Source organism: Malurus melanocephalus, unplaced genomic scaffold (genome assembly GCF_030028575.1).
Source record: "Malurus melanocephalus ecotype Western Australia unplaced genomic scaffold, MMel_1.1 scaffold_82, whole genome shotgun sequence".
Taxonomy (NCBI): Eukaryota; Metazoa; Chordata; class Aves; order Passeriformes; family Maluridae; genus Malurus; species Malurus melanocephalus.
The window spans coordinates 1381396-1398853 of NW_026623314.1; the positions used below are offsets into that span (position 1 = coordinate 1381396).

A 17458-nucleotide genomic window follows, 5' to 3' on the forward strand; every position below is an offset into this window, starting at 1 on the left:
TATTGAAAAAATTATGATTATGAAGGAGGGATTATGTATTTTTTTCTGCAAACCACATGTTAACAGAGGCAGATATAGCATCAAATTTAAATCTAAAAAAATACAGATCAAAAACCCCACGGAAGAAAACAAGATTTCATTAAYAGGACTTGGTCAAAGATAGAAGATCTGGGGCATTCATTTACAGCCTTTCATTTATAGCCAGAACATCTCTTGTCTCTAGATGAAGAACAGATTKTATCAGCAAGATAATGGGAAATCATCATTTTATTTTATATAACTACATTAACTACCGCTTCTATTTTGAAATACTGCATTTATGCAAATATGAACTGTTGTGCTACAGGGATTTGGAAGTTATTATTTTGGAAAAACTGTTTTTTAAATGATAAGGCTCTTCTTGTATATGAGCAGTCCAGAGGCAGYACTTGATCACATTTTGTAAAACTTCTCATTCCAGACAAAAAGATTGCAGGTCAAAGATAAAGTAAAGCAAGAAGCTTTCACTTAACACAAGGGTTTCTAGCACATTCTGATTATATCTGTGTATATAACAAATCCTGTGTAAGTAACCATTAAAAAGAAATAAATGGGAAAATAGCAGGTATGCAACTGCATGTTACTGCTTCAATTTTACCTGTACATTATTAAAAAAAAATTACTTTGTTGTTATACTCACTAGGTGGGGATGTATACTTGTTTCAATTTACTTTCTGCTTCAGCCGCTTTCAGACGTTTCTAGTTGAAAAATTAACACATTAAAATATTTTATTAAGGCATTAAGTTTCATAAAACTGCACACAATCCATCTTTAAATTATTTCTATATTGTGATTTCTCAAGAGCCTCCAAAACAAGTGTAGGAATCTACAAGATGAAAACTACAAAGAACAAGTCCTCTATTTATCAGTTTGAAACCATAATATATTGTCCTTCCCAATAAAACTTACAGGGGCTCACACATGGCAACAAAACTGTAAAAATGACACAATTTACACAAATTACACTTTATAAACACATACAACATTGTGGCTACCCCTCACTGCAGAATTAAGAAAAAACTAAATGGATGAAATTGTATTCCTCATCAGTCAYGTAACAAAACTTCTTGTGTGCCCTGTCCAGACTGAGGCTGGGATTTTATAACACAAGGAACAGTAAATTCCACTGGCTGTTAGAAACAACTGAACACCTACTAGCATTAAATGCCATTAAAAACTGTGGCTCAGGAGCATCACAGTAACAGGGCAGCTATACTACCATCAAGATACCCTAAGAATTCACTAAATCATTACTTCCTTCATATTCACAACAAACACAAAGCATTTTGCATTTCTATAATGTTGAGAAGTTTTAGTTATTGCCATGTATCATGCAGGTAACTAAGACAACAGTTTTTTCAGCATTGGCACAAGAAATATAGCGTTGAGATGTCTACAGGTTATCCAAAAATTTTGTATGCAAAAGATGAAGGGAAAACATTATTTCCCTGCAATTTCTTTACTCATCACTTTACTTTTCTGTTCACTCGGGAGAAAAAAAGAAGAATAGAGAAAAGGAGTTGAAATGTGGTCAATTTCATTACAGAAAATGAAAAAAAAAGCAGGGCACACATTTATATCCAGCAATAATACATCAGTACTACCTGTCTTTCTTTATCAGGTGATTAAACTTCAGTCCTTCATTTCTCCTACAAGAGCCAATTCTTCCCTCTGCTATACTCCTATTTTTTGATATCAAACTTTAGCAAGGCTTATAATCCAGGAAAATATTTCCCACCTTGAAAAAACTCATTAGACGACAGCTCTGGAAGTCCCTTTCCTGAGCCATGAGGTGAGTTACAGGGTTATTCAGCTTCACTGGCCCAGCAGTCTGAGGAAACCTCCTCATGTAAACCACTGTTCTTTTCCATTCCATAAAGYTGCCTCTGTGCTGTCCATTTACAAAACTCTCACTTATAAAAACTGCATCTTTAAGGAGTAATACATGACAAACAGACTTCTAATCAGTCCTTTAACTAATTCCCATGCAATATGAGAGCTCTTTTCCATTTATCTCCACAGAAAGGCCTTTTTTCCTTACAGTTTTTTGCCGCTCACAGATGCTCAGTTATGTTTGGAGCTACAGAAGTGAATTACATTGACACTGCTGTTGCAATCTTTTCCCAGTGCCAGGCTTGGCAACCCTGCTCTGCCTTCAGTAGGCCCAAAGAAAAATGCAAACATGGTCTGCTCTGCCTGCTTGGGTCAGTTTTTACAAGAGCAAGGAGAAAGAACAGCAGCAGCACCATGCTCCAAGTCTCATAAACAGGGAGTTTTTAATCTGAGAACATTTCACAGCCCCAGCAGAGAAGCTGCTCTGAAACACAGAGTTTCTTTTCAGCCTGAAAAAAAGCATGTGAAACTGCCAGTCAACAGGTAACACACATTCCACAGAGTTTCCTAACAAAACAGCTCCATTCTACAAAAAGAATGAGTAAATCTCACCGTACAGCCACCACGAGCAAAAGAGAAAATAAAATAAGGGGCAAGGAACAAGGAAAGTAGCCCTGAAGCACTGTCAAAATGTAAAGACATGTGCAGGAAGCTGTATTAAGCCCTGATGGCAGTGTCAGTGCTAAGTGACTATAATTAAATAGTTTAATAATAGACTATAATTAATTTAAAATTAATTAAATTTTAGCATACTTTTAGTACTGGCATGGGGTTGTAAGGAATGCAATTTAACAATTGCTTTCCTYCTTTATTTACTAAAGTGAATAATGTACTGCCTTTAAAAAAAAATATCATGCAATGTCACTTCAGTATAAACTGTATTTTCATTAAAACTATGGCCAACATTCTTCTGTAAAAGCAACAGAACATGTCATAGCTTGAATTCACACTGACATACCAACATTTAAGTATCAAGAGAGAGGAAAGGATGMAGACAGAAAACTACCAATAGTTGCAGTTTTTGGGATGAAACCACTGCCTGTTGATATTTAGAGACAGAACTGGTAAAAGCTGGAAGGTGAAACTGAAAATATTTAGAAAAGAAAACAGAGTGCCAGTTTGTAACAAATCCCTCGAGATATGTAACAAATTACTGGCACAATGTAACAAAGAGAGCTGATGCTTTACCTAGGGAAAAAAAAATTACATCTTAAACAGTATTTCAAAAAAATCTTACAGACAGCATTGCAGGGGAAGTCAAACTCAGCTTGGTTTCTAAAACCCAGTTTTTCACCTGGGGAGTACTATTTTTAATGAACTAGCATTGAAGCCAAATGTTTGTGGTTTTCAAGAACTTTTGTTTTCCCAAGAAATTACCATTTCCCTTAATTAGTACTGTTTTCAACAGGGGAAATAAATGAGAGGCAAATGCARTATGTTGTTGTAGCAGAGCAATTCAGCTACCATTTAATATATTCTCTCTTTTCCTCTTACAAAGTCTCAGTAAAGGCTTTTTGCATTGAATTGGAYTTCTAAGGAGAATACCCAAACATCTTTTCATTCAGTACAATCAATCAATCAAAACCTGGCCTTCCTCAAACACCATACRTAATGCAGAGGTCATGAGAAGTGCCATATCACCAAGAATCATTACCCAAGGCCTGAATTAGTTTTGTTAGACAAGTTCAGAGAACTTTAACTTATCTTCCCTTCACTTTGACCTGAAGGGAAGATGCTCTCAAAGCAAGGTGGTAGCAGTACCTCCACTGCMATTAAATCACCACATTTACAACCTTGCAAGAATAACATTTAGTAACAACTATGATAAATAAACCTCTCTTAAGCCTGACATAACACATCCAGTTCAYACAAAGAAATAAAGATAATTAAAAGCAAATTTTCACATTAAATCACACCAATCTAGGGCACAGAGACGGTATTTTAAGATTTAAATATAATTTTTCATCTTCCCATTACCACCAGTCTCCCTACCACTAAAACATGCAATTTAGAGAAGAATGACTCTGAAAATTGCCACTTTCTTACTGAATGCTTCTTCTCCCTGAAATGCATTCAATTTTCACAGCTAGTTCTTTTGGGGAAAAAAAAAATAAAACAACCTACAGATATTGTTTTTACTGAACTGTATTCATTTTTACCATTTTACAAAAAAACTAAACAAGGGGATGAGGAAGTTCTGATACCTTCTTAGGAAGTATTACAGAAATATTAACCAGGATAAAAATCAGACATTTAGCCTAAACTGGTTTTGTTACTGACAATCACCTATGTGACCCTGCAAGAACACATCTAAGGCATTCAATCCTGAGCGTGTTGCCATGGTATGAGTAGGATGTTGTAAGTTTATTTAGTTACAAGTAAAACACRGGCTTTTACCAGAGCATTCAAGTTGCAGATAACCACAAAGCTTATGWGTTTTTCTTGTAAAAACTCTAATCCTGTGAAAGGACATGCAATCTTAACACATCCCATACCTTGATCATTGTAGCAACAGAATCATAATAGAGCTCGAGAGCTACAAAGGGAACCTTAGTCTTTCACCAGCCACTCCAGACAAAATGTGTCAGAAAAAGGTCACATTTTTATCTGTTTCTTAAAGATAATCTTGCCCAATCATTAAGAGTTGACAAGATGAAGAGCAAATCCCTGTTGGCAGCACCTTTCTAGGATAAAATTTAAAAGTGAATAAAGGTGTTAAAAGTGAAATGAATGGTGACAAACTTAGGAAAACATGCCTTCATACAGAAGTAATCATATTCTACTTGTATCATCCATAGAACTAAAAGGTCCTAGTGGTAGTCTGATTCTACTATGTGGTAAAAGATCTTTCCCTTACTTTCCATACCATAACAAGATGATGTAGAAACTCAAATAAACCAGAACAACCGGCAGCAATCATTCTTTGGATACATTTAATCTGAAACAAGTCCAAAGATTCATCCAACAGTACAGCTGCAGTTATTACAGCAAAAAAAAAAAAAAATATTTTCAACATGCTGTCCATAACACCACCATCAATTATGCAGTAAGTAAAGGGGTTACAGACTTAAACACTAAATCAGGAATTAATGTATTTTCAGGTATTTTWTATGCCTAAACCAAGGAATAAATCTATTAAGAGTAGAATAGATTTCACCAATACTGAAATTTTGCCTAAACCTGCTAAAAATATCCCAAATATAATCTTAACACGTTTGTGCTCCACAGGAACCCAGCTGAACATTCAATCAGAAGGATGAACACACCCACTGTGTGCCGAATGGTCTCAATATTGAAATCTGGTAATGCCAATGTAATGTTTTGTCTGGGAGTTTAATAAAAGGTTCATAATACCAGCAGCCACAKTAATACAATGCATTTTTCTGTTTTGTTCAGTCCCACAGCAGAGCCTCACAGCCTAAATCATTTGCTCTGCAGCCCATTTCCTTCTGATCCTCTACTGAAGTAGGAACCAGGAACCCCACTGCTTCAAACCAGCATCTGACACAAAGCTCTTCACAGCTATGGRATGTACAGCAGGCATCAGAGCATTTGACAGTGCAGCCTGTAACAGCATGAACCACTGGTTTGCACCCTAAAATATTACCTTAGGCCTCCCATCATGGATCTTTTCAAGAAARAAACAGATTTTTATGCTTTAAAAAGTTCACATTTTTTTAAGAACGTCTCAGACTGCCTCATACTGAAATACTCATTAAAAATAGTCATTAAAATAGTCATTAAATTACCTGCTGCACATATCTGTCAGTGGTTTTCCACATGTAGTAATATTCAATGATGCTGGTCAGCGACTTCCAAGGGAGCTGAAAAACATTTGTTAAAAATTGAAGTGGTTCCAAGAAATTGCAATGTCTGCTTCTTGCTAAACACACGTTAAAATCAAGTATAGTTGAGACAAACACTAAAATCTGAATGCATTAGATAACTACATTAGAATCCATATGCAAACAAACACGTTTTGCAATTAATAAAACACAATCTTTTCTTATGGCTAACAAGTATGCAGAATTACAATATCACACATCCAAATCTAAATGTAATTTATTCTGTTTAAGCCATATGGTTAAAAAAAATGATCAAAACAGAATGCAGATTTCCWTCAGGTACCACAGAATATCTCTATTATAAAGTGTATCAGATGGAGAATAACATTAGGAMTAAAAGTAATCATCTTGACAAGACTGTGCTCGAGTCTCATGATAATTTTACTCTTAAAAAATACAAAGGATACCATACTCAGTTCACAGATTTTTCATGTCCCATAACAACTCAGCTGCTCATACATACCACTAGTTTTGCATAAACTCCCACATGCTCTCAACCATTATCAAGAAACAAAAGACTGCAAGGGACAAATGCTACCCTGAGCTGCAAGAGTGATACCAACAACAAATGTTTCAGAGAATTCTCTGTGCAAACAAGGTACATTTCATAATGACAATTATTTTGGGCGCCCACCTTCATCGGTAAAATAAAAATATATTAACCTAAGTGTAAGGGATATAACCTATATTATATTAACCTAAGTGTAAGGGAGAAAATGAAGAAACCATTTTTAATTATCACCAAATAATCTATTTAACTCCACAAGGTCATTCTACAATTTAAATTGGGATGTCTCATCCAAAATTCRTGCAATTTTTCTTCGCAACTTGGAAACGTTACTAATTTGTGTGTTACATTTTCTTGAGGAATTCATTAATGCAATTATCTGCTTTCTAGAAATGAGGATGATGCTTACAAGGTTTCAGAAAATACAGATGAGGAAACTGACCCCACTAGGCAGCTTTCTGCATGTCTTAAGCCAAAGAAATAGTTTCCTGCACCTTTAGGTAAATTCCTAAAACACCAGAGGAACACCTTGTCAAACTGCCTCTCCTGCACACAGGAGTTTTTCTCGCTAGTTTTTCAAGCTGCTTGATTCAGGTTCAGAGTCAGAAGTGTAYCACAGTGTGCAAATCCCTGAATAATTACATTGGATTCAAAAGTAGCAGTGCAAGAAATGCTTATGCTGATGTCCCAATAAATACTAACACAATTYAGGTTCCTAAAATCCTTTTGCTTTCTCAGGTCAATGATGCCTTGAGATAAATCTTCCCCTGAAAAGGCCAGTGACAAGGAGATGTGTTTGGTGTGACTTGACAGATGAAATGATTCTCAGTCTCCAGGTCCAGATTCTTCCTGGCATCCAGATGAAAACCTGTTACCCCAACTACCTGCCATTGTCAATTAGTACATCTTAGCCTATCCATATTTGTTTTCCTTCCTGAATATTTATCAATAGATTCATGACACAAATGTTTGCCATTTCTCTAGAAAATACTTTAACCTGTTTTAACTATGACTATGACACCACTATGTTCATTCACTYAGTAGGCATCTACAATTAAAGGAAAATAATTAAATGCTTGGACCAAGTAACTACAATCCTCTTACACTTCGATTCAAAACTTGGAAAACCTGTTTGACAGRATGAATATGGATAACCATTTACCTATGCACTTATTGCTCTGAACTGCCAGCAAATCTGTGAACAGCTATAGAATAATATATTGTCATTACCAAATTCCATTGTGAAAGAAGTAAATATGTTCATCTGCATGACATTTTTGCAGGAGAAAACTAGCAAAAACTATCAACTCTATGACAGAGAGAAGGGAATTTTAATATTCTCTAGTTTCTCCAGGGCAAAAATAGACCAATCAAATCAGATCAGCAAAAAAAAAAAAAAAATTAGGATTATAAAGCATCCTAAAATGAAGACGGTAACTTTAAGGCATGTTTTCACAATTTTCTGAAGCTGGAAAACAGTTGTTCCTGCTCTCTACAAACAGTTCCAATTCCTGATTATCAAGGCCTTTCCTGCCATATCTGAGATGTAAGAGATATAAACTTGAGGAAACTGCTGATAATAAAAAAACTAAGAATTAACAAGGATAGCATCTTTGTCTGCTGTTAGGAAAATAGTTACATTTGGAGAACATAAAATATCCATTCTTCTTCCACTCTACTGCCCTGGGATGTGAAATAATTCAAGCACATGAAGTAAATTGAATTAGTTTCTGAGGTTTAGGTCGATTAGGATTCACACAGAGTATTAACGATAGAAGAACCTCCACACAAGAGTCAGTGAGTCAACAGTTGATGAAAATTATTATTCAAAGGCTAGAGTGGTAACTTAATTACAAATGAGCATCTCCTATCTATGAGAAAAGGTAAACTCTTTTACACCATTTAATTTATAATAATCTTGTTTACCAATATTTMGTGCTTGTAGTTTAATACTTGAGCTGCACATTGGACATCAAACAGTACCAGTTCATTGTAATTGCTGCAAAAGTAAATGAATCTGCCCTTTTGCAGAACTGCCATGTAAGGGCTGCAACTGCAGCTGCTGCATCTTGCAAATCTGGGTTGGCTCAGAAAAGGCAGCTCCTCTGGGATATGACTCAGGCAGGTGCTACATCACCCTCCTGCTTCAGGAGACAGCAATTTTGTCATGCAATTTGACTTTCTTGCCTGTCCTGCTTAGGTTTGAGTTTAATCTCAGGCACTGTATACTTCAATTTTATCATGAGATCCTATGTGGAGACTCCAACAAGTTCACACATACACTGTCAGWTCATTATCTCCTTTGCCCTTGCTCTTACAACACTTCTAAGAGAAATCAAACCAAACTATCAATGGCTCACCACTAAAGAGAGGGATGATAATAGATAAAAGTATTATCATGGAAAATCACTGCTTAAGTGCTACATATTTATACCTACTTACCCTGCAGAAACTTTTCACATATCCATGATCTAAATCTCAAAGGACTATTTTCAATGATTACTTAAAAAGCAAATGTGTGTTTTCAAATCCCTGTACTTTTAGAATGCTACACAGCAAGTGMGAACACATAAATTTTACACTAGAGAAATTAAGATATCCCAAGACTACACAATRATTAACATAATTGAAAGATTTCAAATTACACAGAATTAAATAAAGACTGAGCACCACTATTATTACCATATAAACTGARATATAAAATAGGTGTTCATTTAAATTTTCTAAAGAGTAAAAAGAAGTTACAAAGAATAGATAATATCCCTGTTCTAACTAAATGAAGCTATAATTAATTAGTATCCCCCACCCATTCATGCTGCACTCCAACTCATGGTTAAGGTTTAGGTGTAACTATGCAATGCTATCACCAGATCTGTGTGTGTTTCCTGCTTTGGTGGAAGACCATAGGAAAATATCTGCATTTTGGGAAGGAAGATTCAGCTAAAGGGGGAGGGTATCAGGAATCTATTAGAGATAAAATTTAAATATTGTAAACAGCTCCTAGTAGAATCATTCAAATACTCGRCATTTAAGTATTACAAATGCAGAACAATTCTTGCAAGATGTTACTACACTGTACCATGGTACATGTACTACATGTATTTTAATGTAGTAGTAACTAACATAGAAATTGTACAGAAATTAAAATAAGGGACAAGCCTTCTGCATACTTGGTCACAAACTGTGTTAGGACACATCTTKTAAACAGCCAATAAAACATGTTATTAAAGTAAGGCATTTTCAAAAGCCAAATATATATTAGGAACCATTTAATTAGAAGTCATAGCTCCTGAACTATTGCACAATTACAGCTGAGAACCATTTGTCTCTATGAGAAACAATATAGAATGCAGTTTACATTAAGATTTCAGTTCTAGAAATCTATAAAATATTATTTCTCAAGAATACTTTCTTGAATTTATAAGAGGTGTTTCATCCATGATGCAACTTTCAACCTTATGTTATAAATGCAGTGAACATTTTTTCCCTTAGGAATCTCAAAATTAAGCATGCAGGTATCATACATCTATTAAAATGTCAGTTCTTTAGAAAAACAATAGCCTTCCCTTCCCACCTTCATTCAATTACCTGTTCCATTTCAAATCTGTGAAAATGAAGGAAAGACAGCTTAGCTCATTGCCAAGCCTCCTCCCACTGTACCACACCCTATCTTAGAAGGACTTCTACATTTATCACACAGTACCTTTTTTCCCCCCCTCACCAAGATCATTAATAAACTTCTGCAAAGAAAATAAAAAATCTGAACTCTGAGAGTCAAGCAGAATGAAATTAATGTGAAACTGTTTCAATCAACTTCAGTCTTAACCAATGTAATTCCTTTGGTTCAAATATTAACCTTTTCATTAAGCCCAACTTGAACTTGGTACAACAAAAGAAATCCTTTTCCTTGACAGAAAAAGGCTATGCATAACATGTTTAAAAAAATCTGCAGCAAATTGCTAGCAATTCCAGCAATCAGTTAGACTCCATTTAACTTCATTACTCTGCATCAGAATTARCAAACTAAAGGTTTACTGCCCTACAGTCTGATACTTCAGTACCAAAGCCASTGTAGTGAGAATACACTGGAAAATATTTCTTTTACTTTTCAGAACTGCCAAAACATCTAATATGACAAAATAACTCCCTGTAGTACATTTAAAAACCCATCTGAATATAAATTTCTCTGTGCTAACCACAGTAAAAAATCCAAAAACACCCAGGGGAGTCAGCCATGTAGCTGCTAATGAATTTCATTGGAAATTGTGGAAATAGTCTGCAAAGTTCCTTTTTCAGATGCTTGTAAAATCCTTGTAAAAATCCTTACTGAAAAATCCAGCATGAGACATCCTACCTGGTATTAAACCACTGAACATTATCTTCTGCCACCATCTTTCAGCACAATGGCATGGAACAAGAAAGCATATTGACTCAGCCAGATAAAATGGATTCATATGTTAATCACAYGGATCAGCTACACAGATTTCTGCCCCAGCTAAACCTTCCAAACCCACAGAAAGCAGTCATGCTCAACCATGGGAAAACATAGCTATAGAAAAGGGCACTACTTCCATACTTACAAAGTCTTGTCGAATGTCATTGAAGTCCTTGCCATACTTTTCCAAYGCCTCTTCAAACAAACTAGCTTCTGATGCTGACCACTCTTCCATTTCATCTCTACACAAGACAGGYCCTCCCAGTGGCACCAGAACACTGATGGCACTGCTCAGATCATAGTTGTGTTTATGCAGTGTATCCATTGCATGAAACTGGCAGGGACATGGAGAGAACAAAGATGTGTTTATATAGACAGTAGTCCATTTCAGTTAATACAAATTCAATATATTATTGCATGTAAGCGAAGCGAGGAGCCTCAAATAAAGCTAAATTTAGAATTTATCTTGATACCAGTTTTCTGCTGTGGAATATGAGGAAAATAAATGGTTTATTACTTAATTTCAGAACGGAAATACCTTGACAAAATGTTTACCAAAAATGACTTTAGTTTATTAGTTCCTGCAGATTACTAGCAAACATCTTGAAAGAATCTTTAGTTGGTAGAAATTGGTTCCAAGAAAGCCAATAAAGACAGAGGCATATATTGACTGCGGGGCCATTTTCAATTAACAGAAGCTCTAAATAGTAACTAAACAGCTGCTCAGACATCTCTGAGCTCAGTATTCTCACKGCTGGCAGACATGTATTGTTTTCTTTACCATCATACTGAAAAAGCAGCAAAATTTTCGTCCCTTGCTAAACACTGTTGTCACAAACCAATAAATAAGGTTTCTTTGGTTGATTCCCTTTCCATTATAAAAGGGAAAACCAGAAAAAAAAACAATTAAAACAATCTTCCCACTGCAGGTAACACTGAACACTCCCATTGCTAACCAATGATGGGGAATATGAAAAGTAAACAAATCCGCCTGTCGGGAAAATGAGCGACGCACAAGAAGCATTTCTGACTCAGCGTCCCAAAATGCCCATCTTGCTGTGCTGAAGGAGCTACCACAGTTAAAAGTGCAATAATGTTTGTGACACTGTGTCAGCCTCCTTCCAAGGTGTCCCACCACAGTGCTGAGCTCCAAGTGCAATGTGCAAACTTCTCACACRGCCACAAATCCATGGGAAAAGCTGTGGGAAAACCTTTCAAGGAAGGAACACTCCTGCATTATTTGCCAGTATAGCAATTCCAGCTGAGCTTCTGCATACAAATGTACTGCAAATAATGGATTCTTTTGCCTTATCTTTTGCCATCTTCCATGAATGACTACTGTCTTTCTCCAGTGCTCACTACAAGTCTTTGAGTGCTATCAAGCACAAGATCCTGGAACTGTTTTGTCTGCAAGAAGCAAGGTCACTATTATCCTAAAATATGTCATTTTACTTATGGCTCAATCAAATTCACCAGCCCAGAGAAAAGCCATTGTTAGAATCAAGTATTCTAATTTGGAAATGTGTAACATCATGTCCAAAATCCATCAGATTCATATTAGAGAAYGTACATTGAAATCACTGCTTTATTGCTTATCATTCAGGAAGCGAGTAAACCAGGTCTAAAGATTGAACTCTTGTAGATATGTTAAAAGGTTTAAATTTTTCTTTAAATTGCATCACTCATGGRAAAGCAGTATACACAGGGCATCTTCCAAGCAGCTGGTGAATCCAGATCTATTCACTGATACCAACTTTCTTAAAAATGACAACAGAAGTGTATAAGTCAGAATCTTGCTCTTGGTTTATGTTTATTTTTCATCTATAATAAACATCTGACTCCATAAAACCTTCTTTGATATTACTGAAGAAAAGATTCATACYGAACTCTGTGGATGAGTGCTGTCTTCACTGCACTGACAAAGCCACTGACAAGTTCTTTGATAACAACTCTGCCTTCTACAGGTTTGTCAGCCCTCACCTGCATTAAATTTCCACACTGCAGTGCCAATTGTGGTGGCAAAAGCAAGAGAAGCCTGAAGGCATTACTAGAGGCTGAGAGAAAAAGTCCTGGATTATCTTTCTTTTATTTGCTTTATCCTAAGAAGCAGCAGGCTGGGAGACCTGGCATTGGCTCTCCCAAACAGGAGCCTGAAGGGCAGAGTAAGAAGCACCCTTCCCTAAGAACTCTTGCCCAGAGCACCTCAAAGGGGGCTCATCAAAGGACAAGAGTCAGCCAGGCAGACAGAGGGAACTTCAACTCCAAATATAAGCAGATAAAGAAAGAAACTTTCCACCAAAAGCTGAGGAAAGGCTGCATGGAGCTGAAGAAAGGGCATGACAGGGCATGTTGCAAAAAGCCACAACACACAGCTCCCAAACCGGCTGCATCTTCAGACTGGACCATTTCCAACAAAGCACTCAAACTGGAAACTGAGTGTGGATTCTCCAATTCAATAATACTTTAAGCGTTTTTATCTTAGCACCCACATATATATGTGGACATCTAATAAAAATCATTAAAAAGACACAGTTCAAAATGGAAAGGAAAACACTGTTCACACTTGTCATTTTAAACATACATCCAAAATCAGCTACAATAAAGTCACAGAAGCTCTTCTGAACAAACCAACCACAGTAAGCAAGTGATTCCATCAATCTGCTTTGCTCTACAGGGCTGTCATGGTCAGTATGTGCACAATTAAATATTTAGGAATCTGAAACAGAAGGTCTTCCCAGTCTCTTTCTCTTCCTAAAGATCAATTTTCATTATAAAATCAATTATTGCCTTTGAGAAGACCAGAAATGCAAGTTTTACTTGGTCTTTTGTCTCACAAGTCTTGATCACTGTAGAAGGACATTTATTRTCATCTAAGAAGGTAAACACACATTGTTTCATGTCTTCAGCAGGATTTTCTAAAAGCAGTGTGTTTCCTACCTTGTCTCATTACCTTCCCTATGTTTTCAAAATAAAGCAGCCTGAAAATAGCCTCCCACCTTTYACTCTTCTGCAAGAAGTGTATACATCAACACTGAATTTATTCATGTTTATAATCTAGGTGCTTTGTTTTTTTTAAGTAACAGTCTGTTTACAGTTATCACTGATTAAAACAAGTAATTAGGAATACTGGAAAGACACAGGTACAGTGCAGAAAAATCCCATTAATAGCACGTGCAAGGGTGCAAGGGTTATCTGCCTTGCATTAGGAAGACAGACAGTATAATTTTCTTCGTGTTATGCACTTATATCCAAAGTATAAATGAGATACACCGCAAGTTCTGCAAACGTCTCTACTAACTTTAACTGCTGTTGAAAATATTCTCCCAATTAACATGAAAATGTCTGAAAAAGTAACTATTATAATGACAAATATGTCTTTTCTTAACTTAGGAGGAAGTATGTTGCCAAAAAGCAAAAAAAGTAGGGTTTTAAAAAGCTGAGGGGGTARGAAAATAAGAAGAGACAGACACAATAATTAAGCCTAGGGTGACTCTTCTGATGCCTCATTATAAGATATGCCTTTCATTAAGTGTAATGGAACTTAATGGATCATTTGAAATGGAGAAACATTAACATGGCACTCAAACACTGAAAGTGTCCCTTTATTAGCAGCACTGAACATGTACTTTCAAACGAGAAATTGCCATAAGGATAAATCTATTCTATTAATCATTGAATACAGTATGCAAATAAAGAAGGGATATGCAATATGTGAAACTTATTAGAAATCCTTAATCCAACAAAATRTTAATAAAATGAAAAATGTTGAAGAACTATTTTGATGAACAACATTATTAAATGTGAACAGAATTGTGTTTGTAAAAAGTCATGTCAGCAAAGGCAAAACAGAAAATTAATYTGGAGTATTACTGAAAACATCACATTTTTTCCCCTGCCTTTACTACCACAGTCCAGACTGGATCAGTTTCCTGTTCAATAGCCTTTGAGTACACTCAATAAAGTACACTCAACAAAGGTAAWAAATCAAATGTTTTTCTCATCATAATAATGAATTTATTTTATCCAGCATACAAGAATTGTCCCACTGAATCAGAATCTAACTAAGCATTCTGTCTCTTACAGTAGCACCAAGRAATGTTAGATAAAATATTCAGGTAAATCTCACCACAGTCTGAGGTCAATTCCCATTTCATTGATCAGCATCTACAAAGCTTGAGGATCAGGATGTTTAGAAGGTACACCTTTTCCTATTGTCCTCAGTACTAATGGGCCTTTAGTCCATCATTTTTCCATYGCTTTTTTAACCTGCTGGTATTTCCCATTCCCACAAAATTTTGTGCAMCTGAATTCCAGGGTCTCTCTATTCGCTTTATAAGGCAGTGCCTTAACTATTTCAAACTGATCTGTTAGTTTTACTGAGTTYCCTCTAGTTCTAATACTCCAGTATCTGGTTAATAGCAGGTCTTCTTTAGCCTGAACTATGTGATAGTGTTGAGGTACAAAAATACCTTAATAATGAAACAACAGTTTATGTCTTTGGAAATCCAAGTGAAACTTGATTCTATGAAACAGTAATATTTTTTGTTTTCACAAAGTGTTCCTGGTATACTTTATTTGCTGTAGCACACCTTCTCATCTCAGCTAGTATGATTACACAGAAAYAAACCTGTAATCAATACATTTTTCACTTTCTCTAACAGATGCAGATGCTTACATCAACAGTGAACAGCACACTAAGGAAACATAGTAAGAATATGCTWATTACAATGTTCTTAAAAATATGCTTACAAAATCAGATTGCTTATCCTTTAGAAAATTTGATGACATATACAACCAGTAAGTACAAAGCATTACCCGTATGATTTTCAAACAGCTTTTTTACCACACACTTTATATGACACTGTTGTTGAACTGCACAGAATGAATCCCTACACAATGTGTATTATTCATTCTGCTGTGGGTATCCATAGCTGCRGATGATCCACAACTAAAGCCAAGTGATTTACAGGATAATTACCAGGGCAGTACTGAGAAGCTTAGAGAAAACACACAGGATTTTCTATACACAYACACCTTGCATGCAGGTATCTAAAGGACAACAAGCAGAGAACAGGGATTTGGAGTAACAGTGTTGAATTCATGGATGCAGAAGCTGTAGGGTGTTTAARAAGCCACCTACCAGTGTGATGTCTCGGGAAGCAGCAGCTGCACTCATGTGTAAACTGGGTTGCCTGACAGAACTACTGCAGTCCAAGGCTCGAGCAAACGTACCAACCGCACTGGCAACAGAGGAACAGGAGCAGCAGTGAACACACACAGGAAGATGAAAGCTCTCATGATCAGATTGTTCGTATCTATAAAAGTATCCTTTTAAACATGGCAGTCACATACTGTTACTGTTCAGATTTCAGTTCTTGGCTAACACAGAACAACTTGATAAAGACATATCTCTAAACACTGCAGCAAAAACTCTGACCTTCTGCCCCCAAAAGTAACAAAGCACATGTAAGAACAGCGGCTCAGAAACAAAAGGCACTCAGAGAATTCTCATGCACCAGCCTCCTCATGCACTGATTTTTTAATGAATTATGAAGTCAAAGGTTCTCCACAGTTTGGGGTTTACAATCAGGACCATTATTTCTAAAATTAAAATGTTATAATAATGCTCAAAAATTATAATTCTAATTAGAAATGGGGTTCATCATGTCCCCAAGARGAAAGTAAAAATATATTATTCACTTCAGCAGCACATGTCTACTACTTCCATTAGTGAGTCAAAAAAAGCATATTAGCTCAGTCTAAGGTACCTCCAAAATCCTATTTTTGTCACAGGTTTTAAGCAATAATTATATAAATGGATCTCTCAGCCTAATGCTTAATAAAAGCATTCCATGGACATGTTTTTTTCTAAAACTTTACTTCTTTTCCTATTTTTGTTGATGAACTGTACGCAGCATCTATTCTACTTACCAGTGTGACTGTTTTAAACTATAAACATTTCTTGGAGAATAGCAAACATTTCTTGGCAGTACATCTAYGTATCATGCACAGTGAAGGAAAAGATGCACAGAGAATTTGACTGGGCCCAGCACACCATACAGGAAATGAGCARAGATGCAGAGACACAAAAGATTATCCATTTACAGTAAGATGTTTCTCCAGTACTTGGAATAGTATAATGACTCTTGAAGTGCATGGTGTCACACTGATTTAAGAAAAAAACTATTTGTTGCAGTTATGACACAAGCCCTTYGAAATTCAAAGAGCCAGTTTTGTAACAGATACAGTGCAGAGCAATCCTCTGGTGTGGGGACTCAAGCCTCAACTCAGCAATTACACCCCACACAACGTGCAGAATTGCACCAATAGTGAATGTCACAGATCAACACAGGTTATTTAGTGTATCCTACAAATCTGATATTCAACAATAAAATAATGTGCACTCGGACTTAAACTCACTGTTATAAATGATCAYGGAGAAACTGATAATATTGTATACTCCTGCAATTTCATCTTGAATCTCAAAAAATTTAATGCTGAATGCATGTTTCAGTACGTGCTGCCACAGTCTTAGAAGTTAAGATTCAACAGCAGTGATCCAGACCCCTGGTATTAACTGCATAAATTTGTAAAGGCTGTGAAATAAGTAAGTGATGTTCAAATGATTTTCCACGACCTTTGCTCCCTTCTTTGCAAAAATGGCAAACATGCAACAAGAGCACACACACATTATATTTTCTACTTTTTTTTTTTTTTTTTTTTTTTTTTTTTTTTTT

General features: G+C 36.0%; 1 protein-coding gene across 1 annotated transcript in view; it reads right to left on the reverse strand.

Moving 5' to 3' along the window:
• MTA3 (metastasis associated 1 family member 3) overlaps positions 1-17458 on the reverse strand; it is a 127105-nt gene that overhangs the window by 52924 nt on the left and 56723 nt on the right. Inside the window, exons 7-10 of the mRNA XM_057367684.1 lie at positions 15862-15961; positions 10867-11055; positions 5683-5757; positions 680-738 (exon numbers count right to left, since the gene is read on the reverse strand). Coding sequence (XP_057223667.1) covers positions 680-738; positions 5683-5757; positions 10867-11055; positions 15862-15961 — 423 coding nt within the window. The remainder of the gene's footprint in view (positions 1-679; positions 739-5682; positions 5758-10866; positions 11056-15861; positions 15962-17458) is intronic.